Source organism: Amaranthus tricolor, chromosome 7 (genome assembly GCF_026212465.1).
Source record: "Amaranthus tricolor cultivar Red isolate AtriRed21 chromosome 7, ASM2621246v1, whole genome shotgun sequence".
Lineage (NCBI taxonomy): Eukaryota > Viridiplantae > Streptophyta > Magnoliopsida > Caryophyllales > Amaranthaceae > Amaranthus > Amaranthus tricolor.
In genome coordinates this window covers 25,550,574-25,574,628 of record NC_080053.1, presented here as the reverse complement: position 1 = coordinate 25,574,628, position 24,055 = coordinate 25,550,574, and the positions used below count along the sequence as shown (strand labels likewise).

General features: G+C 30.9%; 2 protein-coding genes across 5 annotated transcripts; both read right to left on the bottom strand.

Annotated features, from left to right (window-relative positions):
• Nucleotides 1-225: 225 nt before the first annotated feature.
• Nucleotides 226-2,156, bottom strand: LOC130817419 (extensin-2). The gene has a single exon (XM_057683112.1). The coding sequence runs from the start codon at nucleotides 2,021-2,023 to the stop codon at nucleotides 497-499; it is 1,527 nt and encodes a 508-aa protein (XP_057539095.1). The 5' UTR covers nucleotides 2,024-2,156; the 3' UTR covers nucleotides 226-496.
• Nucleotides 2,157-15,173: 13,017 nt separating this feature from the next.
• On the bottom strand, nucleotides 15,174-24,055 carry LOC130817418 (E3 ubiquitin-protein ligase BIG BROTHER-like). 4 transcript variants are annotated; one of them, XR_009043781.1, is made up of 11 exons: nucleotides 23,817-24,049; nucleotides 22,918-23,020; nucleotides 22,654-22,806; nucleotides 21,701-21,932; nucleotides 20,527-20,561; nucleotides 19,537-19,581; nucleotides 18,744-18,871; nucleotides 17,932-18,040; nucleotides 17,781-17,848; nucleotides 17,637-17,694; nucleotides 15,174-15,344 (listed from the first exon to the last, which is right to left on the bottom strand). XR_009043781.1 is itself a non-coding variant. In XM_057683111.1 (10 exons), the coding sequence occupies exons 3-9, from the start codon at nucleotides 22,789-22,791 to the stop codon at nucleotides 17,792-17,794; spliced, it is 744 nt and encodes a 247-aa protein (XP_057539094.1). In that variant the 5' UTR covers nucleotides 22,792-22,806; nucleotides 22,918-23,020; nucleotides 23,817-24,049; the 3' UTR covers nucleotides 17,479-17,694; nucleotides 17,781-17,791. The 4 variants fall into 4 exon arrangements, 2 of the variants coding, with proteins under 2 accessions (XP_057539094.1, XP_057539093.1); XR_009043780.1 differs by having other exon boundaries at nucleotides 17,637-17,848; XM_057683111.1 differs by lacking the exon at nucleotides 15,174-15,344 and having other exon boundaries at nucleotides 17,479-17,694.

Sequence of the window (24,055 nt, the reverse complement as noted above, 5' to 3'; positions counted from 1 at the left end):
GAAAATAACCTCTCAAACCTTGTCATTCTTAAATTTTATATTAATAATTTCATAATTGAAATCTATAATTTGAAATGTATACTAATTTCTAAATACAACCTAATGAAAAAACCATGATGGGGCTCAAAATACACAAAGATTATTTTATTTTCAAGTAGATCAATCGAGTGAATTCACTTACTCTACCACTAGTCCACTACGTTATAATAACATTTTGAACTTACATGTATGACTGATATATCATTATAATCATTAATTAAATTGCCACATATATATATATGGATGATCCAAAAATCCTTGTCCAAATAGAAATATTTTGGTAGACGTCCATAAGATTTTACAAATAAGTAAATAGAAAAAATACAAAACTCTAAAATGGAGACGGACCCGACCCTAAAAGATTGCATAACATACTCATTGATATCAAAAGTACTTCACTCCACAATATTGTAGAGTATAACGATTTGAGTACTTGTAAACATTAGAAACAAATAACCTAATAGTATGGGGGAGGTGGTGACTTGTAAACATAATGTGGTGGAGGAGATTTCTTAGGAGGTGGTGGTGGTGATTTGTAAACATATGGAGGAGATGGTTTATGGGTTGGAGGAGGTGGAGATTTGTAGTAATATGTTGGTGGAGGTGGTGGAGAATGCATTGGTGGTGGTGGAGGTGACTTATAATAATAAGGAGGTGGATTTGACTTTTTAGGTGGAGGTGGAGATATGTAATGATATGGTGGTGGAGGTGGAGATTTATAGACATAAACGGATGATGGTGGAGGTGGAGATTTGTAGTAATATGGTGGAGAATGAGATTTTGGAGGAGGTGGAGGGGACATATAATGATATGGTGGTGGTGGTGGTGGAGAATTATAGATATATTTAGGTGATGGTGGAGGTGGAGATTTATAGTAATATGGAGGAGAATAAGACTTGGGAGGAGGTGGTGGGGACATATAATGATAAGGTGGTGGGGGAGGAGATGAATAGACATAGGGAGGAGAATGATATAGGGTTGGCGGAGGTGGTGACTTGTAATAATAGGTAGGCGGTGGTGGAGATTTATAGAGATAAACTGTGGGAGGTGGAGACTTGTAGATGTAGGGAGGAGAATGATATTTAGGAGGAGGTGGAGACGAATAGTGATAAGGTGGAGGAGGTGGAGATGAATATACATAGTGAGGCGAATGGGGTGGAGGAGGTGACTTATAGTAATATTTAGGTGGTGGTGGAGATTTATATTCATAAATAGGTGATGGTGGAGGTGGAGACGTATAAGTGTAAGGAGGAGAATGAGACTTAGGAGGAGGCAGGGAGACATAGTAATAAGGTGGTGGAGGTGGAGATGAGTATACATAGGGGGGCGAATGGGGAGGAGATGGTGGGGGAGGAGACTTATAATAATATTTAGGTGGTGGTGGTGGAGAATTGTATACATAATATGGTGATGGTGGGGGTGGAGACTTGTAGATATAAGGAGGAGGATGTGACTTAGGAGGAGGCGGGGATGTATAGTGATAAGGTGGAGGTGGAGGAGAAGAATACTTATAAGGAGGCATATGAGGTGGAGGAGTTGACTTGTAGTAATAGTCAGGTGGCGGTGGAGATTTATAAACATAAGTTGGAGATGGTGGAGGTGGTAATGTATAGTGATATAGTGGCGGAGGTGGAGACACGTAGACATATGGAGGTGGGGGTGGTGATGTGTAATGATATGGAGGAGGCGGGGAATCATAGACATATGGAGGTGGCGATTTCTTTGGAGGAGGTGGTGATTCATAGTAATAGGACGGAGGTGGAGGAGGAGATTTATAAAAGTATGAAGATGGCGGTGGAGACTTGCTATGACCTTGGTGACCATGATGTTTGTAGAGCTGGCCTTGGTGGCCGTGGTGTGGTGGTGGCGGGGATATATACGTGTATGGTTCCATGGCTACAACACTAGTGAATACTAAGCATAATGTAAAGGTGTATCCAAGCCAAGGCCAATGCCTTAGCCTTACTCTTGGGCTCCCCATCATTATTTGCTTTGTGATGTTTGGTTGAGTTACTTGAAAAGCTTAGTTGCAATGAAATGCCTTTATATAGAGATACAATACAAGCATTGTGAATGATTGAGTAGTAGAAAACAGCCTGGATTAATGCATTGTAAATATAATTCCAAAACTTGAAACTTTAGAAATTTTAAATATTAGTTTTATTGGTCGTTTGGGCTCCACATTAAACCAACGATACAAGTTGGGATTTGGGAGTAGGTAAAGGTAATGTTTCACCTTTGAATTTTCAATAGCGAAGTTAGTCAGATGGCTTACTCTAATGGTTTGTTTCGTATAATTGATATTAAATAGTGAGAATGAAAATAATTTATTGTGTAAAATTTCATGATATATATCCATTATTTTCATGGTGATAAAAATTTGATATTAAAAAAATTTTTTGTTTACAATTTTTCATTATCACCTAATAATATATTTTCAAATGGTAATGCGCGCATTGGAATGAATTTTGGGAAAAAATGAGATTTTTAAAGGAGATAAGTATAACTATTAAACTTGTCAAGAGATATACCTACTAAAATTACACAAAACTTCTACTAGTTTATTTACTATTTAATACTCTTTATCAAACAGACCATAATTATTACAAAGAGCATAAGATCATTCGTGATCTACTGTAATTGCAAAGTGATATTCCACGTACTTTTTGTGTGGAGACTAAAGACTAATAATGTAATAGTATGTATTATGATGACTAGAGTTGTGAAAAAGTACAAAATCAGCTTAGATATGATTTTTAAATATACGGGTTTTAAATGGATTGAATTATAAATGAGTCAGGCTTTAAACATGTATTTTATTTATAAAAATAAAAAGGGCAAAAAATGAGTCATATATGGACCTTAAACATTCCATTATTATTATTATTTTCTTAAATTATAATACATTACTATATATTTATAATTCCCAATAATCATAATTATAATTGACAATAACAAGTTATTAAGTTAAAAGAAATTTTATGCATTTCAGTAGAAATATAGAACAAAAGTAAAAATTAAGGCCGAAATGAACCCATCCCATTTGAGCCTGTAAATTTTTATTTTAATTCAACCCAACTGGTCTGATCCTTGTTGGGGACATTATACAAATAATAACCTAAAATATTTAGGTCCTAATGAATAGGTGAATTTATTCTATTACAAAAAATTCACTTTATAAGAATTATCCAATTCTTGCTCAAACTTAATTGCACCGCAACTTATATATTTGGGATATATTATAGAATTAAGCAACTCGATCCCAAATGTATGACATATGATACAAATTTTTTGCCTATTTTTTAAGATGAATATGAGTTAAAATTTACCCATTTATGTTCGAAAATGAGGCAAACATAAACATTTATTGATTATACGAACCATAAAGGTGTTTGGTTCTTAGCTTTTTGGTTGACTTTTGACTTTTGATTTTTGGTTTGTTAGTTAGTCAAAGCCAAAAAAGTGTTTGGTAAATGTCTTTTAAAGCATTTAAAAAGTTGGCTTTTCAACCAAAATGAAAAGGCTGCTCCAGCTAGTTTTTTAGTTGGCTTTTGGCTTGTTGACCTAGCCAATACTCAAATTTACCAAACATCTCTACAAGCAGCTAGCTTTTTCAGCTAGCTTAAAATCCAAAAAAACAAATATTTTCGGCTAGTCAAACAAGTCAACTAAATAAGCCAACAGTCAATCGCTAATTGCCAAACACCTCCAAAAAGTTATAAATGAATCAAAAATAACCAAATATGTATACATCTAACTCTAAGACGTGCCTAAGTCAATAATCTTGTTGGCCGCCTTATTTTTGTGAGAATATTATTGTAGTTTAGCTTATAGGAATTTACTTTAAAAGTGATACTCTCTCTATTCTTATCGGAATGCATCTAAAATATTTTAGGTAAAATTTAGTGAAAAAGTAACTGTGTTAGAAAATAAGATAAAAATCAAGTAGATGGTAGAAATAAGTTATTAAGATGAATAGAGATAATAAATTTATAAATACAATTAATAAAACGAAAATAAAATCATTGCAAAAAACAATTGTGCAAAATGAATGAGACGAACTAAAAAAAATGAGTGTAAATTGATAGTATAAAGATATTAAGGACCACTAATTAAATTGTCCGTCCTACGCGTAAAGAAAACGTTCAGTGGACTTGAAAGTTTCTAATATAAGAATTTGAGGGTGTTATTCATTTACTAGCCTCTAACTTACCGTGCTTGTAATCAAATATAGCTGCAGTGTATTATCTTTTGATAGCCAATTTATGACTTTTATAGATGTTTCTACATTGTGTTTAAGGTAATTTTTGTGATAAAAGTTCCACACAACTTTTTCTTTAAATAAAAGATTATAGTTGGGTTATTAGTCATGAATGAATTGTATTAGTTTGATGTTGTTCGCTTTAAGTTAAGTTTATAGGAATTATTTTTTACCACCTTTCGAAAATGGCTCATAATACTAATTTGGATTTAGTTGCATCACCTGATTGTCAACTTTTTTTTTATTTTTGGAATGTGTGACTTAGAATGTACACTTAACATATAAAACATGAATTATTTGATAAAATTTACAATTTAAAATAAAACAAAATAAACCTATTAGGCTGTTACGAAGGACTTTTTTCCTAACTAGGTACTCCCTCCGTTCCTTTTTGATCTTCCACATTACTATAACGGGTAGTTTCAAAAGTTCTTTCACTTTAGAATACTTTTTATTTTTAGAAAGTTTTTATCTCACTTTTACCCCTTAAAATCCCCCTTTTCTTTTAATGTACCCATTTTCTTTTATTTATAATTATTTTCTCTCTCATACTTTCAATACAATCATTACTTCACACTACTATTTAATTAAAATAATACCCACTACAACCTTATACTTCCAATACAATCATTACTTCCCACTATTATATAATTAAAATAATACCCACTACCACCAAAGATTCTCTTTTTCTTATTCTTTGTGAAATACCCAAATAGGAAGAATAAATAGGAACGGAGGGAGTAGTTATTTGTCAAAGAACCTATATATACAACTTATTAATACACAAAGCTAGCAGCTCATGTATACATGATATATGTTGAGCTTCTTGATGAGCTCAAGTAGCCAACATAGGTGAAATTTCATTAAAAAACTTATATTAATGATCGAGACCTTAATATATGTCATATACTTTATTCTCCTTCCTCACATGAGAGCCCTTTGAGCTAATAATTCGACATGAAAGGAGGTGACTTGATGAAGTTCAAACTAGAAACCTAGGTGTGTTCATTCTCATTTTAACATTTAGATAATATTTATGGTGTCCATATAATTTTCTCTAACTTTATTTTAACATTTTTATATTTTTTAATATCCCTACATGTTTTTCACTAATTTTATTAAAGTATTTTATTAATAGTTGTGATCCCTATATTTTTCTACTAACTTTAATTTATTATTTTTTAATGCTTAATTATTCTCTCTGCATTTACTCCATCAAATTTATTAATCTATAAAATAATATATTTATAATCTAAAAGATTATATTTTTCTTAATTCTCATAGATATTCCCTGTGAGAACAACTTTAAGGAACGTAGGGAGTAATTTGTAATATAAATATAATTTTTGATCTTTAATATTGATAAGTGTAATTATTTGCTCTTATTTATATTATTTTATACTCCTTAATGATGATCGCTATTAGTAATTTCGTGCTTATTTTGAAGATTTATACTACTTCACCCATTTTGGTTATTCATGCTAATTTTGAGCGATATTGATCATTTTAAGCATATTTCTTATGCTTTTAATAATGACGGAGTTTACTGAGGAGATTATTGCTCGTTTGAAGATGTTTTACAATGAGAATGGGCAAAAGAGTTGAAAATTGTTTAAAATGCAAAAGTTTTGAGGTGAAATTTGATACATGTTTACTCTTTTGGTCACAACTTTTGATAGAAAGATCTTATTAATGCAACGTTTATTTCATTGGAAAGTAGACTTCAAGAAATTTCCAACGGTATATTATATGTCCGATTCCGACAGCCGAGCAAGAAATGTCGGCCATTTAAAGTTCGACAGTTAGAAGCAAAGCGACGAGTCGTCGCTTGAAAGCTACGACTCGTCTCCAACTGCTGATATTCACATTTGACGGTTTTCTTTCACTATTTTAGTGATTTTATTTAATATAGCTTTATTTTATTATTAGAAATCAATTAGTTTTGGGGAGATTGTTCCCCAAGTAACCTTAGAATACAAATAGGCATAGTTAATTTCATTTTTTTGTGTTTTTAGTGTCCTAGATGCTCTAATGGTCTAGTTGTCAGTTTTTTTTTTTTTTTTTTTTCTTTTTGTTCTTCTTTGAGAGCTTTCATTGTTGAAAAACTCATTGTTATGTTTATTTTTATCGCAATTTACAATTATGTTCTTCTCAATTAGTAAGTGTTCTTGCTTTATTACTTTATTACTTGTCTTTTTGCATTAAATTATTCATCATTTTCATGTATAGTATTTCAATTAGGTTTTCATTCATCATTAATTGCATGTTCATCACCATGTCTAGTGAGTATTTTTCTTCTCTAGGTTTAAGGAATAAATCTAACAGGAGCGGCAATCTCGATATATTATTAACATTTAATAATAATGTTTAATACAAGAACATTGCGGAAGTCTCAAAATGTCGAACTGTTAAAAACTTTAAATTATTAAAACTGAAACTGTTTAAAACAAAAGTAAATATTACATCTGATAAGAAATATTATTTGCTAAAAATGAAAAAAATACATCATCATCAAGTCATCAATAAAGATACAAAATGCAACTAAGTTCTCGATAAATAGTAATTGCTGCGGCCTGGATCGAAACCTGAACTAAATCCTGCAAAATGTTGCCATCCATGATACGGATGACAGCCGATTGAATCGGTCAGCGCTTAGCGCCGATTATAACTTTCTATCCAGCTCAAAATACGAAAATTATACGCTACATTTACAAAATAATAATTTAAGTACGAACTTATAATTAATTGACATCACCATATACTTTTAACATATTCTTTTTCTATTCCATACTTTTAAGTCATTAAGATACCGTTCTCAATCCTGACAGAAGTACGTTACTACTAGGGGTGTGCAAAAAAACCCGATCCGGAATATCCGATCCGGATTACCCGGTATCCGGTTTTCAAAACCGGATAATTTACTCGGTTTTTGCAAAGCGGATAATCCGGATCGGGTACCCGGTATCCCTTTTTTTTTTTAATAAAATAATGATGGTATCTATTAAGCTAATTTTGGGTTGAATCTTAATATAATTTTTTTCCTGTAGATAAATTTTTTTTTGTATAATTGTTCTTACTTAAACCAATGTTTAACAATATTATTCTTTAATTTTCTTAATTTGTCTTTTATGACTAATTAAGCTAAATATTTTTAAAGAGTTAGTATTTGAATTTTATATAAAAAAATATTTTAAATAAAAATAGAGCTAAAAACGCATAGTTGAATGAAAAAAAGAAAAAAAAAACATTCTTAGAAAACCAGGTTTCCGGTTTCCCACCCGATTTAAACCGCCCGATTCTGGGTACTCGGTTTAAACCTGGTCGTAACCAGATCACAATTTTAGGTACCCGAAAAAGCGGGTACCCGGATTTCCGGATTCGGGTCGACCCGGTACCCGGTTTTGAACACCCCTAGTTATTGCCACTTATACAATTCGGTAATCTTAACACTTAAGTAAGTTCATTTGGTTAATACTCATAACCGTACCATGCATCATAGCATCAACACTAATTAAGTTTATTACTGATCAACAAGCACATCAATATGGCACCTGATATATGTAAGGGTCTGGTTAGGTGAGGATCGTAGTCCTAAACCCTAACTGTGGTGGGAGTCATCACCCCTCAAATACAATTCATGCTCGAGCTCTACAGGATAGGTAGCGAACCCCCTGTCTTACACCGCATTTTACGTGCCGGCCAACACGGGCGCCGGGATTTTACATGCCAGTCCATGGTTCGACATTACCTTACAATCAGGGTCATTCAATCAATATTTATTCACACAAGTACATCACATTTTTATTACTACAGTATGACATTGACTTTGACTTTGATCAACTTAGGTGATAACCTCTTTTATTTAATAAAATTCTAAATCATAACGTAAAATTAACCTTTATGTCTTTATACATTCATTATTAAATTTTTACACATTAACTTTTATTTATAACTTTATTTTTAATAGCTTGCTAAATTCACACTAATAACCTAATATTCTATCAATAGTTTCCAAATTAATATTTTCCACAAGTAGCAACTAAAATCTATTTCTCTTTTAATAAGTTCCCAAAATCAACATTTTCAACTTTACAATAAATATAACTTTATTCTCTTCCCAAAAAAATCAAATATTCTAATTAAAATTCAAGTTAAAATAGCATCATTTGGATAGTTTTCAAAATTCTACAAGTTAACCAAAAATCTATATTTCAAGTTTAGAAAAACTAAGTAAACTTATTAGGTTTACAAAAATCAACATTCTAGTTGTAAAACAAATAAAACTTATAATTTCACAAAAATCAATATTTCTAGTTTAAAAAACAAGTCAAACTTATAATTTTCACAAAAGTCAATATTTCTAATTATAAAACAAGTAAAACTTGTAATTTCACAAAATCAATATATCACACATAGTTTGAGCGGTAAGTTTACTAAAAATACTTTTACATCATTTTACATAAATTTTGGTCAAATAGTTAGCAAATAAAATATTTTATACTAAATAGTGATTAAAAGTTACTTTTATTATGAAATCTCATGTATTCAAAAAAAAACATTTCAATATTTAATAACTTATAAAAATTTCTCAAAAATATCTTTTTAAATTGTTATCTTATTATTATCACAAAAATAGTTGTAATAATTTAAAATAGTAAATTAAACTCTCTTCTTTTTTAATATTATATGATAGTGGTTGAATGATCTATAAGTGTTTTGGGCCCTTTTCACATAAGAACGACTTAATTTAACTTATCATACTAAATTCTAGATTTAAATAATTAACATAACCACTTACAAAAATAAAAACTTTACGCAATAACATAGAAATTTACTACACTTTAAAGATAAACTTAAATCTCAAAATAAAATATAATAATAATATTCTTAATATAATCATACTTAGTAAAATACGTTGATAAAATAACTTACTACCATATAAACTAGTTTGAAGGCTAACATAAACATATTAATAAAAATTCTAACATAAAAAAGATAATAACATTGTAACACTTAACTCATAAACATACTAGCACTAGTTTATAACATAAATCGTACTTAATATAAGTAGAATATAATTTTGCACCCAACTTCCTAAACTTGTTCAAAAGTTATTAAATCAACATACTAAAAATACTTTTAGCATACACATACTGAATATAATCTTAATCATAATTTCATTAAACTAACTTCCTACTAAAACAAATCAACATATTTCATACTTTGCATATTGTAAGGTAATATGATGTAAAATTCCACAAAAAGAATAGGGTAAGAAGTTATACCACACTAATACCAAGGATTAGTACTAAGTACTAATTAGGAAATAATAAGAAATAAGACCCTCCAAGATAGATAATAATGCTTCAAAGATAATTAATCCAAACTCCCAAAATAATGATGATCTTCTAAGCTCCCAAAATAATTAAATCCAAACTCTAAAAATAATAATACATTAAGTACCCAAAGTAATAACCCAATAATGCTCCATTGATGATGAATTTAGCTGAATAAAGAGTGTTCAAAGCTCTATCTTCTTGAATTTCTTCAACTAATAATAAAGGTATTAACGTAGTAAGATTTAAATGAAGTGAAAATATAAGAAAGAATGTTAGAAAGATTTGATGATGGTGGTGTAAGTGATCTAATGGCTAAGGGGGTATTTATAATGGATTTAAACAACTTTGTAGTTTATTAGATTGTATGAAAAATAAAGTATTTTAGGAGTATAGAAGAAGGTTAACTTATGTAAGTGATTTAGAGTGTGTAAGTAAATGTGTAAGAGTTAGAATGTATAAGTGAATGTGTAAGAGTTAGAGTGTGTAAGTGAATGTGTAAGAGTTAGAGTGTGTAAGTGAATGTGTAAGAGTTTGGAGTGTAGAAGAAGGTTAGCTTGTGTAAGGAAATGGTGATAACTTGTTTAAGTGATGAACATCATGGGTTACTATAGAAAGGATTTTGGTTCATCAAATTTTTGTTCTAGTATGTACAAGTAAATATACTTTAAAATAATGGGTAAATTTAATAATGAAAATATGTAATTTACTTAGAAAATTTTGCATAAACTATACTTAAAGTTAATAATAAAAATACGACTCATTTTTATATATAAAATAATTAAATCAAAGTTATAAGGTTAAAATAATAAGTAGTAATGTTAGTTTAAGGAAGAAAGTTAAAACGTAACGTTTTACAAAACCGTGAATATAATAATAAAATTTTACTTTTCGTACTACAAAATAATTAAATAATATTTTAGTGCTTATAAAAAGATTTTAAACAAAATAATATTTTTTTAAAGTTTAATATTTGAAAGAAATTACAAAATCGAAAAAGGTTTAGGAATTAAAGATGGTTTGAAATAGATAACCAAAGGATTAGAGATTTGAATTGAAAATTCTGAATAATTAATCAGGAGATTATGATTAAGAATTTTGAGTCTGTTACAATAAACCCTAATTCGAAGCATGGAATGATATTTTATCGATTAATTGTGTGAAATTTGGGTGTATGATTAAACCTATCCTTAATGAATCTTAGTTTAAATATCTTTTGTTAACCTTTTCAATAAAACAGAAGTTTGAGATTAGGATTAATTTAGGATTGAGGTATATTTAAGTTAAATTCCTATTAGTTTAACCAATAAAACGGAAGTTTGAGGATCATAACTAGTAAGGACTATTGATCAATAGAGCGGAAGCTTGAGATTAATTAGATCACGTTTAATTATGCCAAACACTCAATTTCATATAATTATGAGAGTAATTGACTTCCATGTTAGAATTAGTTGGTTCTCGACATCCTAGATTTGCTTTATTATCATCGTCTTCATATTAATTATTGTCTTAGCTTTATTTATTAGTTTCATTTGCATCATTTTGATTTTTTTTCATAATAGTGTTAGATTCTCAAACCGATTATATTGTTTGTCCGTATCTCATAGTTATAAACTGAACGAATTTGTTAAGTCACTTCCCTGAGTTCGACCCGTATAGCTACACGTACACCATGCGCTTGTGGTTAATTTAAAATTTGCACATCAAATATAAAAACTAAACGTAATATATTAAAATCTTCTCCACTCTCTTAAGTTATTTAATGCTTAGTACTCAAATAACAAAATCAGAAGACCAACTTTTATCGATTTTGGTGGTTTTGAAAAGTTTTCTTGATCTTATGTCAAGAGATCGAGGGTTGATACATACAAAATTAATCAAATTAGAAATTAATAAACTTCATATTAAAGTTAATCTCAAAATTCTAATTTCATTATAAAACATGAAGTAAAACTTCTTATTATTACTTTTATTTACTACTTTAACAGCCCGTTTGGTTAGTGGTACTAAATGGTGATAATGAGAATGATTTGTAGTGTAAAATTTCGTCAAAAGTTCCATATCATTCCCATAGTAATGAAACTTTGATAACAAATAACTTTTTTTTGTTTACGAATTTCCATTACCACCTAATACCACATCTCCCAATGGTAATGCATTGAAATGAATTTTATGAAGAAAATGTGATGGTTGAAGTAGGACAAGCATGGCCATCAAGGTAGCCAAAAGATTTTTCAAAAAAAATTACACTAATTTTGCATTTTCATTACTACCGTTTATTACCACATACCAAATGGGTTGTAATTCTACTATCCAATACTAGCATTAATTTCTTATAAATCTAAATAAAGCTTGACTTTTTATTCCCTCCCCACAGACGGCGCTAAACTGTTTCGGTGATGAAACGAGGAAGTGCGAGACACTTGAAATACTTGAAGAGGAAGAGTTGTCGAGACCAACAATCGATGGATAGGAAGTGACTTGAATCCCTGCAACACAACACGTTAGCCTTATCTGGGGGGTGATCTCCCGGAAAACCCCTTTGACGCTCAAGTTAGAACGTAAATCAGAAATTATTGAACAAATGATTATAAATTGAATGCAGGAACAGAGATGTCGGGGTTGAGATTGCTTGTGTTTGGGTAGGCTAATGAAAAGGAGTATGAGTAAGGATATTAAGAGGGTTATTCTCCGATGATCTCTTCCTTTGTGATAGTTGTCTCTATTTATAGTGGTGGAAATGAAGTTATTTCTGAGAAGAGGTTGATTATCATGAGGGGTAGTGGGCAGTTATCAGCACTAAAGAAGGGGAACCACTAAATGAGGAGTGATGGGTAGTTGTCCAAAGGGAAGTTGGGTCAATTTGGAGATTACCTTTTTGAGGAAGTTAGAGTATTTGGAGGTTACTAGCTCATGGGCCAATTAAGGAGATTAGAGAATTCAGAAAAAGCCCATTGACCGAAAGTCAAGATCAATACAAAAGGTCAAAGGATATTAAGATAATATGACATTAATAATTTAAATAAATAAATAAATTAGATATGGGATACCATGACAATTTTGTTCATAAAATATCAATATATTCACTTTTATTGATTTCGAGCAAAAAGCATAAGGGTGGAATTTGATGAGTAAAGCAATAAAGTACATAAAAAAGCTTCCAATAAAAAATAAAAACCTAGTTTTTCTATCATGTGCGTTTGAACGTTTCACATGACGAAGTAAAAGGACGTCCAATAGAAGGTGTCGAGTAATTGACAATAACATTTTACTAGTGATATGATTGAACATAATTTTCATTCATCATTTATGTACGTACTTAAATAATAACCTACCAAAACCAAAAGAATTGCCATGCAAGTACGTTTTAGGTAGGTTTTTTAAAAAAACACATAAAAATAATTAAATAAAAAATGGCCTTTTGGTGGTGGATTTTCAGAAGATGAAGTATTTTTTATGAATAAAACATGATAAAAATAGAAATAATTCCTCCATTTCATTATATTTGTTGTATTTAACTTTTACGTAATTTAATGTGTTATTTTGATTATTTATATATTAAATTATGTATATCTACAAATTATAAAATTTTATTATGAAAGTATACAATTAAACGAATTAAACAACATCTCATATGACTATATTTTTCATACACATTAGTCGCAATATATAAAATAAGGTTGAACGATGAATAGTGCCAATAATCGAAATACAGGAAGTATTTTAGAACGGAGGAAGTAGTTGTGAAAAGAAAAATAAAATGATTAGGATAAGGCTTATACTAGTAAGGAAGAAATGAAAACTGAATATAATTATACAGCCCGTTTGGTAATCGTAACTAAATGTTGAGAATGATAATGAAACATTAGTGTAATTTTGTAGGAATATCTCTTGACAAGTTTAATACTCAGGCTTATTCTCCTTCCACAATCTAATTTCTTCAATAAATTTATTCCAATGTATTACCATTTCTTCACAAAATTCAAGTATCTCATTTCTTCACACGAGAGCACTTTAAGCTAGAAGTATAAATGTAGCACGGGTCCTCCTTATACATGACCCAAAATATTCCCCTTGAATTTGAGGGATAGTTGAGATTCGAACCTATAATCTTTTTGTCATGTTGGCTCTGATACCATGACAAATTATTTTTTGGGCTTGTACACAACAAGACCCGTATAAGATGAGAATTGACTACAAAAAAATTGATGAGGTTCTATGTTAAAACCAATTGGTTATAAGAGGAGTAGCCCATCAAACTTATATGTTAATCAACATCTCTCTAACTTTTCAATTGGGATCACATGTGAGTTATTTTTCCAACACTTCCCCTCACACGTGAACCCATTTTTAAATTGGGAGGTAGGATATTCTTTTCAAACCCGCACATTGTTTTTTTTTATTAAAGACTAAAATTTTTTTGTTTCCAATTGATTAGATACCGTTGGCTCTGATACCATCTCAAATTAGGTTAGAATTATTGTCAATGCCAGCCAACATATAATCGGGGAAAGATGAGGTGCATACACTCCATAAGCCAAGAAGATACCATCCCAATATAATATGGCAATGGGAGGAAGAGCTCTAATTTCTTATGAAATGTGCACACTGCACACCATTTTTAATTCATCGATGTGGGATAAACCATTCCAATACCCCTCCCATGCGAATCCCAATCAAGTTCGCGTATGGAAGCAATTAATTAGGGTAGGAAACCTGCCCTTCTTTAGGACCTACCATTTAATTTTTGATCGAACTATTGGATCTGATACTATATCAAAGAACCAATTCAACCATAAGTTCTAGCTGATGATTGAGACCCAAAATATATTATATTCTAATAATATGGGATATTAATTGCAAATAAAAATCATTCCTTGTGAATAAATTAGATGAATTCATCACCAGTCACCACTATGTCAAAGATAAAGACTAGTGTAACTTACAAGTTCCTTATAATCCAAATAGATAATGAGAAAGTTATGTAAAGTCCAGAGAGGGAGGAGTTTAAGAGGAAAAAGTACTCTCAATTGTCATGTTGTGAAGTAGTTTTTTTGAAGTGAAAGGAAGGTAAAAGTTCACCATTAGAACCAATATAGCAAGGATTATGGAAAGACATTGTTTGGTTTTTTCAAATTAAAATGATCTAATTTAGTGTTGTTGATTTTTTTGTTTGTTTTGGTCTATAAACTAGCTTTTGTAACTTGTAAGACATGTTGTATTTCCCCTTAAAATAAGGGAGAGGTTCTTCATAGAACGTTTATTTTATTATTGAAATAAGGCCGGAGATATCATATACCGCAAGAAGGGGAGAGGAATGAATTATTTCTATACGTGGAAAGAATATCATATTATCTCATACATACTTATAAAAATATTGAAAAATAGCAAATTTAATAAGATTCATGACAAATGAAATTATTTTAATAGATGATATTTGATTATATGACAATATTGGACCTAAATTAGGCAAAGTATTTACATAATTTATTATAGCAATTCTATATACCTAATCTAGAATTTCATCATCATCATCACACCTGGTATATCCCGTTTATAGGGACTATGAGTAGGGTTTGAAGAGGGAAGGAAGACGACAACTCATACCCATAAAGAAGGATGCGATCAAAGAGTCTGCCGACTCAAAATTTGCTCCTCCGAAGAAGTTCTTTCTGCATTTACTTGTCAGCCTGCATCATAAGTTTGACCTAGAATTTGATATATTTAATTAGATGAAAACATATGTATTTGATAAATAATTAAAAGTAAAAATAGTATTTTATTGCTGTTTTAAGAAAATCATAATATTTGATAAATTGAATCACGATCATATATTCAGGCATTTTTCTCTGAAGTTATATTTTTATATATTTCATACTAATAAATTTGTGCATTGTACGAGTTTCTATACTAGTTTTCTCTATTACAATAGTGAAAGAAATATACTTCAACCATTAGGCTAATTCACACATTTTTCTCACTTTCTCATAAATTTATATTTTTACCACTTTTACTCGTAGTTTTTTATTTTCACCTTAAGACTATTTATTTGAGATTGAAAAATATTCAAAAAGTGAGATTTTTATTATAAGACGATAAAGTAATAAAGATGAGATTTTTAATTTTTAATTTTCATAAAAAATTCATTTAAAAAAATGTGGTCACAAAAGGATGTGTCCTAATTCAACGAATATTCTATGAGTGTCATAAAAGGGTTCTCATTTTGGGGTTAAGTGATTGTCGTCATAATATGACTTATCATCATCGTGGTCAATATTCCATTCGAAAGTAGAGCCTAGGTGAGAGAAGGTGATGGATATTTCTTCTCATCTTGATTTTAGTCCAAAGAGTAAAAGCCATGTAAAAAAGAGGATAGTACTATATGCATGGTTAGGATTAATTCTTGGTTGTCATTTATTCCTTTTTATTAGGTGGCAAGACAATAGATAGTACTAAGTTAGTTAGAACTTAGATGACATGTGAAGTCTTCATAATAGGACAACAATTGATTATTTCAATTTTATCAATCAGGGAATTGAAATGTGCAGATTGTAGCAAAAGAAAGTGATATGATTTATTTTCAAAAGGAAATGAGGCAAAATAAGGTGAAAGTTTTGGTTGGACTTAACACTAACCTTAAAGGCTAATGTTATTGGAATGTGTAGTGTGATGTGTGAGCAATGTTAAACAATTAATTATTAATGTGCACCAAGTCTATCCCACATTTTTGTTTTTTTACAAAATGAGTAAAACAACTTAAAATAAAATTGAGGTGTATTAGGGACCTCTAGAGTACTAAATACAAATTGTTTAATATCTAGGTTATGATAATGAAGTATAATTATGTAATTTTAAGAAGTGCATACAAGAATTTATTAAAATTCTAAAAAATATTAATCATATATTCAAAATACTCTCTTCGTTTCTTTTTAAATGTCATATTTGCTTTTGAGTTACTATTCACCAATTTCTCTTAATATGTATTTTATTCTTAATTCATGCATTGAAATATAGTCAAATGAGATCTTGTTTAATTCATCTCAACATAAATTTTATTAATATCTAGTTTTTATAATTTTTAATTATATATAATTATTACTGTTAAGCATTGAATTAATATATTGATAAACATGCAAAAGCAAATAAAACATTTGAAATGAAAGAGAGGAAGTACTTCTATATTTTAACATCAAAGTAAGTTACTCTATCTCTTTATATTTCTCAAAAAGCTCTCAAAAGTTTAACTAGTCTGAGAAACGTATCTCAAGCCCAACTCAATAAAAATTAATGTCTACTAACAATATTCTTAATATCTACTTACATTATCCTTAATGTTTACTTACCATATTCTTGATGTATATTTTTAATATCTTAATTGTTTACTTATATTATTTTTGATGCCTACTTACAATATTTTGAAAAGTATATAATGAGTCAGTCCACTTAGAGATCTCTCACAAGAATTTGTGAAAGTTTAATGATTCAAACTTTAAAAATGTTGTTTAGTCTTTGGGCCTTTGCTTGTGGTGCATTGACACATGGTCATTGTATTAGAACAAGGATTGAACGGATTACGTCAATTACACATCCCTAACCAATAGCAAGTAAAATCAAGTTTGCTGTTTTGGAAAATAACACATATAATTTCATATTGAAAAATTAAAGAGAAATTGACTAATATATAGATTAATGGACTACTCCACATGATATCAAACAATTTTATGACGAAACCTCATCGAATTTATGTGCAATTAAATCTCCTCTTCTATAAGTCTTATTGTATGCAAATCCAATAACAAATTTATGAATTTTACCCTTAAACACAAGTCTTTAAAAAATTGGTTAAACCCTCCATATAATTGCCACACATACCATATAACACTTATAATTTTGTCCAATTCTAAGTCTCCCATTCAGAACTTAGTGTGTCATTGAAAGAAACTGTACAAGTATTCCCCTAAAATCAATATGGAATTCATACAATGCCCACAAAGACATACCTCTTTTTGGAAATCCACCATGGTTCCAAAGTCTAGTTCACTACTATAAGTGGAAACCCTATCAAAAGAAACAGAAAGAGCTATAGAGAAAACGAGAACTGCCAAGTCGAAAAAAGAATAACAAATGAACATTCTTATGCTAACCCAAATAGCTACTACTTAAACTTCTTGTGTGTATCGATAAAAACCTCCGTGTAACAAATTGGGCAAGCCTGGAGAAACACGAGAGTTCATCAGTATTCAGAAGCGATTAGAGCGAAAGTGTTCTGTCGTCGAGTGAGTTAAGAATATGTACCTTATTGATGCTAAGCCATTTGGTTCCGCATCCCACATGATACTTATGTTTGCACGGAAGTGTCATAAGACGATCTCTACGTTTATATTCCATCTGACATATTACACATCTGCCTCAACAAGAACACAAACTGTTAAATCAACAGGAAAATTCAGACCCGCAAGTGTTCAGATTTCAGAACCACACGGTAACAAGTATTGACAAAGAATTCACTCATCTGAACAAATTTGGCTTAATTTATCATCAGTTGTACCTAGGGGTGAATCCAGCATACTATTATAGAGTTAGCCAAACACACATCTTTACATACGTAAGACAACTCGACTGTTATTTTTCTATGTTGTACGTTATGCAATTCAATATTGATAGAGTTTGAAATCAAATGACCTGGGTTATGGCCTAGGAAAACTTGAGCCTAGATTCTCTAGTTCATCATCATCATACCCAATATCCCGCTCGAAAGCAGGGTCTGGGTTAGGAAAAGTGATGGAAAATCCATACACATACTCGGAGGACTAGATTCCCTGGTTGTAACTTGGCAATGCATATAACCCATTACTCAATTCTACAACATTTTCTTGCCCGGATTCCATCCCGCCTCCCTTATGTTCCCATTCATCTGATTTCTACATTTCTAGTTTTTATAAGGAAAAGGAACATCTATTTGGAGAAAGCTATTGAAATTTAGCATAAAGGCATATGAATGATCCACTATTTTCTGGCATAAAAGATTGACAGGTTCAATGAACTTCACAGCACATCTTCTTCCATAAGAGATTGATTGCAAATACACTAGTGAGCTGAAATCTAACCTTTCAGATCGGAACTTTCTTCGTAAGAGGAAACAACATTTGAACTTTGAGACTGGAAGCAAGGAAATCTGTTCTTGGGAAAGTCCGCGACTATGAGTTCCAACTGTTTCACCCAGCTCGAGTAATTCCTGCATGATCAAAAAAATTGTGATGAATTCATTGGTAATTATGATGGGGATATGGATACCATCAAGAAAATAAAGAACATTAACACTATGTTTGGATGAACAGAAAGATACTGATGAATTCATTGGTACTAATGATGGGGACATGGATACCATCGAGAAAATAAAGAACATTAACACTGTGTTTGGATGGATAAAAATAGAGGAAAAGGAATGGGAAGGGAAATAAAGGAATGACATTTTCTTCTTTTGGATACCAAAATCGGAGGGGAGGTAATGGAAGGGAGGGCATTGGAGGGATGAAGTCCCTTACATTTTGTGAAAAAAAAAATCCTTCTAACATTGAGAAGATAATTTCGCTCCCCTTCCTTTCTTTCCTAAAATGTAATCCAAACACATACTTACGATTAAAGCTACAAACAGATCCACACCCTGCCCAACTTTATGGATTAAAGCTTAGGAATCGTTGTATCAACAAAATCTTCAACCGTTCCACAAAACCAAATCCCATAACACCCTACTTCACGAAATAAATTAGTCTACCGAATTAAATCACAGAATTCAAATGGTGTTCACACGATTTCAACCCCTATAGGAGAAACAAAATATGGATGATATGCACAAAGATGCAAAAGAAAAATGGAAATGAGAAGAGAAAACCACCCAACCTCATAAGTCATATTGTCTGGATCTATATTGTCTTGCCATACAGCCTGCATTGAGAAAACATTAGTCAAGTGAATATAAACAAAACGATTCGTATATCAAGGGACAATATTTAGTCCCTTTCGATTGCCTAAGGATTTATTGTTCTTTAGTTTCTGATTATCATTGAATATGGTAAAACGACTCATCAAACAATGAGCACTTGTTATGTATGTAGAGTTTTAGAATTTAGATCATGTTTGCTAGCGAGCGTCAATCGATTTGGAAACAACCATTTCTGTTAGTACAAGGGTAAGGTTGCATACATTCAACCCTCAAACCTTTGCCTGGGTGGGAGTTTGGATAGGAGTCATTAATAGCACCGGGGTAACGGAATACTGTATATTAAGGTGGAAATATTAAGTAAATGCACTTTGGAAATTGGTGAGCAAAGGAGCTCCAAGGGAAACTCTCCAAACATCTTACGTCCCGTTTTGGTAATTGGTATTAAATGGTGGGAATAGTATTGGAAAGTTAGTGTAATTTTTATAGAAATATCTCTTCACAACTTTAATGGTCATGCTTATTCTCCTTCAACAATATTATTTTCTTCACAAAAGTCATTCCAATATATTACCATTTGAATATATGGTATTAGATGGTAACAGACATTTGTGAAAAAAAAAACGTTTTTATGATCAAATTTTCATCATCATGGGAATGACATGATACAAATTATGAAAATTTACACTACAATTCACTAATATTACCACTAATTATTACCGTTAACCAAACGGGTCGTTAAGGTATAGAGGGACCATAAGTTTTCTAATACTACAATTACAAACTAGTAAGAAACTCAGTACTAGCAAGTTCTTGTGATATCATATTATATAACCTTAAAAGCGGCGTTACAAGAAACTAGCAGTAGCAGTAGATCCAGCACAATTTCAGACTATTGTATTTACTTAAAGAAGCAATTTTCTAGTTGATCACTTTTAAGCAAATTTTACCTGATAATCTTGAGAATTATGATGACTTCTAGGACCTGAAAGTTCAAGAGTACATATTAAGATATAGCATCAAGCAACCAAACAATTAAAGAGTATAAGAAGATAAATGCTACTCCAACTCTCCAAGAGTATATTAAACATTAAGACAATTACAAAACAAGCATGTTGAACAGTGTTCATCGTGTTGGAAATACTTCACATGTGAGGAAAAACTCACGTCGCTAAAATATTCATTTGTAGACTTGCATATAATGCTTGGTGAATAATCTTCCTAATACCACATGATTTTGGGAAAAAGTGAAATTCATCAAGTGTTGTATCTTGTATGCAAGTCAATACTCGTTACTCGTGGGTTTGCAGGCCCGAGCCCACAGGTGCCTTGTGGGTGTGTCCACACAAGTGGGCCCATGGGATGATCATGTGACGAATTGTCTAACACATTGCTCAAAGTGTGCAAAAAAAAAAAAAAAAAAAAAAAAACACTTGACGTTGTCTACTAATTGACACATAAAAAGTTTGATTGATCGAGACAGGTAACATAATGGAAGAATACACAAATTCTTGTATGAGACGATTTCACGGTGAGAGATTTGGGTTAAATAGCCCAATAATAGAAACTTTAGCTTATAAGCTTCTTGTTTTGAGGTCGTCTCACCGTGAGACGGTCTCATACAAGACGGGCCGGGAAGAATATTATTCCAAAACAATGCTCGTCGTACTAAATAAAACACATAAAATCTATGACATTTGTGGTAAAGAAAAATAAAGCTGCGCAATGTCGTTGGAAATCAACAAACAACAAGCATATTAAGAATATGCATCTATCACTTTGAGATTGCTACAGATACGTTTCGTTACTTTTTTATTTGTTAGTTTGGCTTTGTGGATGACTATGTATAAGAATGTTGGATGGTTCAACAGAGAGATGATATGTGCGGACAAGAGTTAAATGAGAGTAGGGTCATTTCCAAAAGAGAAATGTAGCAAACTTGATAGGACGGTCCAGTATAACAAACTCAAAAGGGCGGAAGCGTATCCCAAAAAACAAGTGGAGTGACATCATTATCACAAAGTACAACCCTATTGTCCTAGCTGCACCATTCAACTCAAAGATAATCAAAATCATGATCATGGGTGTACTAGATACCAGTACACCAGAAATTCAGAAACTTACAGTCTCGATTGCTCGTATTTACATGCACATTTGGCATTCTTTCTGATTGCTGATTTGTAGTAGCTGTTTGCTCACTAGAAGCAAAATCAGCAGGCCTTCGAGCGTATTCATCCATACTGACAATGTGATCAAAGACCTCAAAAGATTGACTATTGTTGTAGTATTGAGTAGGTCCGGGATCTGAATACCCAAACTTATAATAACCCAAATTAACTGGTGAATATACACTATCCTGCATAACTCAAAAGCATACAACAATGAGCTATTGAATCATTACAAACAAGAATGTTCTCATTTCTGAATCAAACAAACAAAAATTTCCAATTTACCAACTTCACCTACTTCCTCCGTTCTGAAATACTCGCTACATTACGATTATTGACACTATTCATCGTTCAAGCTTATTTTATGTATTGCGGCTAATGTGTAAAAAAAATATATAGAAATGGAATCTTATTAAAATCGTCTAATTAGGTCGGCCCTAGGCAAGGGCAAGAAGGGATTGTGCCCAAGGCCCATGAAAAAAATAGATAAATTTTGCCTCTATATGCATAGAACTTGAGAACTTGTGTGATTAAATTGTGTATTTAACCACCAAGCCAAAGTGCAATTAATGATAATTGTTATTATTGATATGCAACACTTTTTTGATATTATAAATTTTGTAATTATAAATATATGTTATAGTTTGGGGCCATATTTTTTTTGATATTATAAATTTTGTAATTATAAGTGTATATGTTATAGTTTGGGCTCCTAAAATCTGAGGGCCGGCCCTACGTCTAATCGCATACTTTCATAATATTAACTTTTTATGATTTGTAGATACGTAGTTCAATATATAAATGATCAAAATAACACATTGAATTGCGTAAAAGTCAAATGTAACTACAAATATAGTGAAACGGGAAAGTATAAAAGAACACATAAAGACAAGGTATTTGTATTTGCACCTGCATTTGTGAACCAGAAAAGATGAAATTCACATGATCATAAGTAAGACCAGCAAAGAAATCCATGAAACTTCCATCACTATTGTAAGGAATATTGCTCCCAATATAATGAGCATCCATGTGATGATTCCAATTCATTTGAGCAATCTTGTACTATATATATTAGTTACAAAACCCAAAAGAATTAATCAGATAAATAAAAAATAAATATCTTAAAAGTTGCATAAATTAAAAGATTAACTCTAGGAAAACAACAAAATTCACCTGTATGATCCAATTATATCAACAAATTCAAAAGCATAGATCTATCAGTGATGACAGAATACTCAATAATGCATCACCTTTCAATTTCCATTACCAAATACACCTGTATTTCATGATAATAGATCAGTTAGTCTACAGTCCAAAAAATGACCCATTAACCCGAAATCCAATATGACCACTCGAACCAAATAACCCATATATAAAAATAAATAACCAAAATTAACCCGACCCAAAATGTCATAACTGAAATCCGCCCGACTACCTGAATGTAAACTACACCTAATTTAAACCCCAAAAAATACTAAAGAATATCAATCACATAAAATCAAGTATACAAATTAATATCTCAAAATTTAAGATCACTCAACATTTTAATAAAAAGAATATATGCCAGATACAGAATTGCATTTAGTTTAAAGGTAAAAATGAAATATCAAATACTACCCTGTTACCCACAACATACATATAATTGAATTAACTAATTGATCTCTTTAATGGTAAATCACCCAACATTTGCTAACCTGCTGCAGTAATTATAATAAGAAAATGACTCAATTAATGCCTCAAAATCAACCCAAAAATCAAAATGAAAACTGTGTCAAAATACCCACAAAGAATATCAATAAAAAAGATTAAATCTTTAACCATTATATATTTACATGAAAAACAATCCAAATAAACAATACCCATGAAAAAAGATGAAATCTTTAATGAGTATATGCTTCAAAACAACCCAAAAAAACAGAATGAAACTTGGGTAAGACTCCTTACAAACAATTAGAATATCTTCAATCAAAATGAATCAAAAAAGATGAAATCTTTAATGAAAACAAAGAAGAAAAATGAAGAAAATGAAACAAGAAGTAAAATGTGGGTGTAATAAAGAGAAAAGAACCAACATTTGATAGGTGTAAGATTGTGAAAGAATAATTTGTAGTGACTTTTGAATCTTTAATGTATGTTTGTTGAACAATGCGGATGCTCATAAATCAAAATATAAAGAGAGAGAGAAGAGAAATGTTGGATTGGATTTAATTTTATTTTGTTTTTAATTGTTGGGTGGTTTGGGGTTTGGTTACTTCTCCTATGAAAAGTGTGAGTGAGAGAAGAAGAGAATCAGAAAATAGAGAAACACACG

Bases quoted from the DNA above. Each gene is read 5' to 3' on its own strand.
- LOC130817419 (XM_057683112.1), bottom strand. From the start codon at position 2,023: ATGATGGGGAGCCCAAGAGTAAGGCTAAGGCATTGGCCTTGGCTTGGA.
- LOC130817418 (XM_057683110.1), bottom strand. From the start codon at position 22,791: ATGAATTGGAATCATCACATGGATGCTCATTATATTGGGAGCAATATT. The intron at 18,872-19,536 runs GTTGGGTGGTTT...TTGATCATGCAG, and splicing joins CAGACAATATGACTTATGAG to GAATTACTCGAGCTGGGTGA. The intron at 18,041-18,743 runs GTTAGATTTCAG...TTGTTGAGGCAG, and splicing joins AGAAAGTTCCGATCTGAAAG to ATGTGTAATATGTCAGATGG.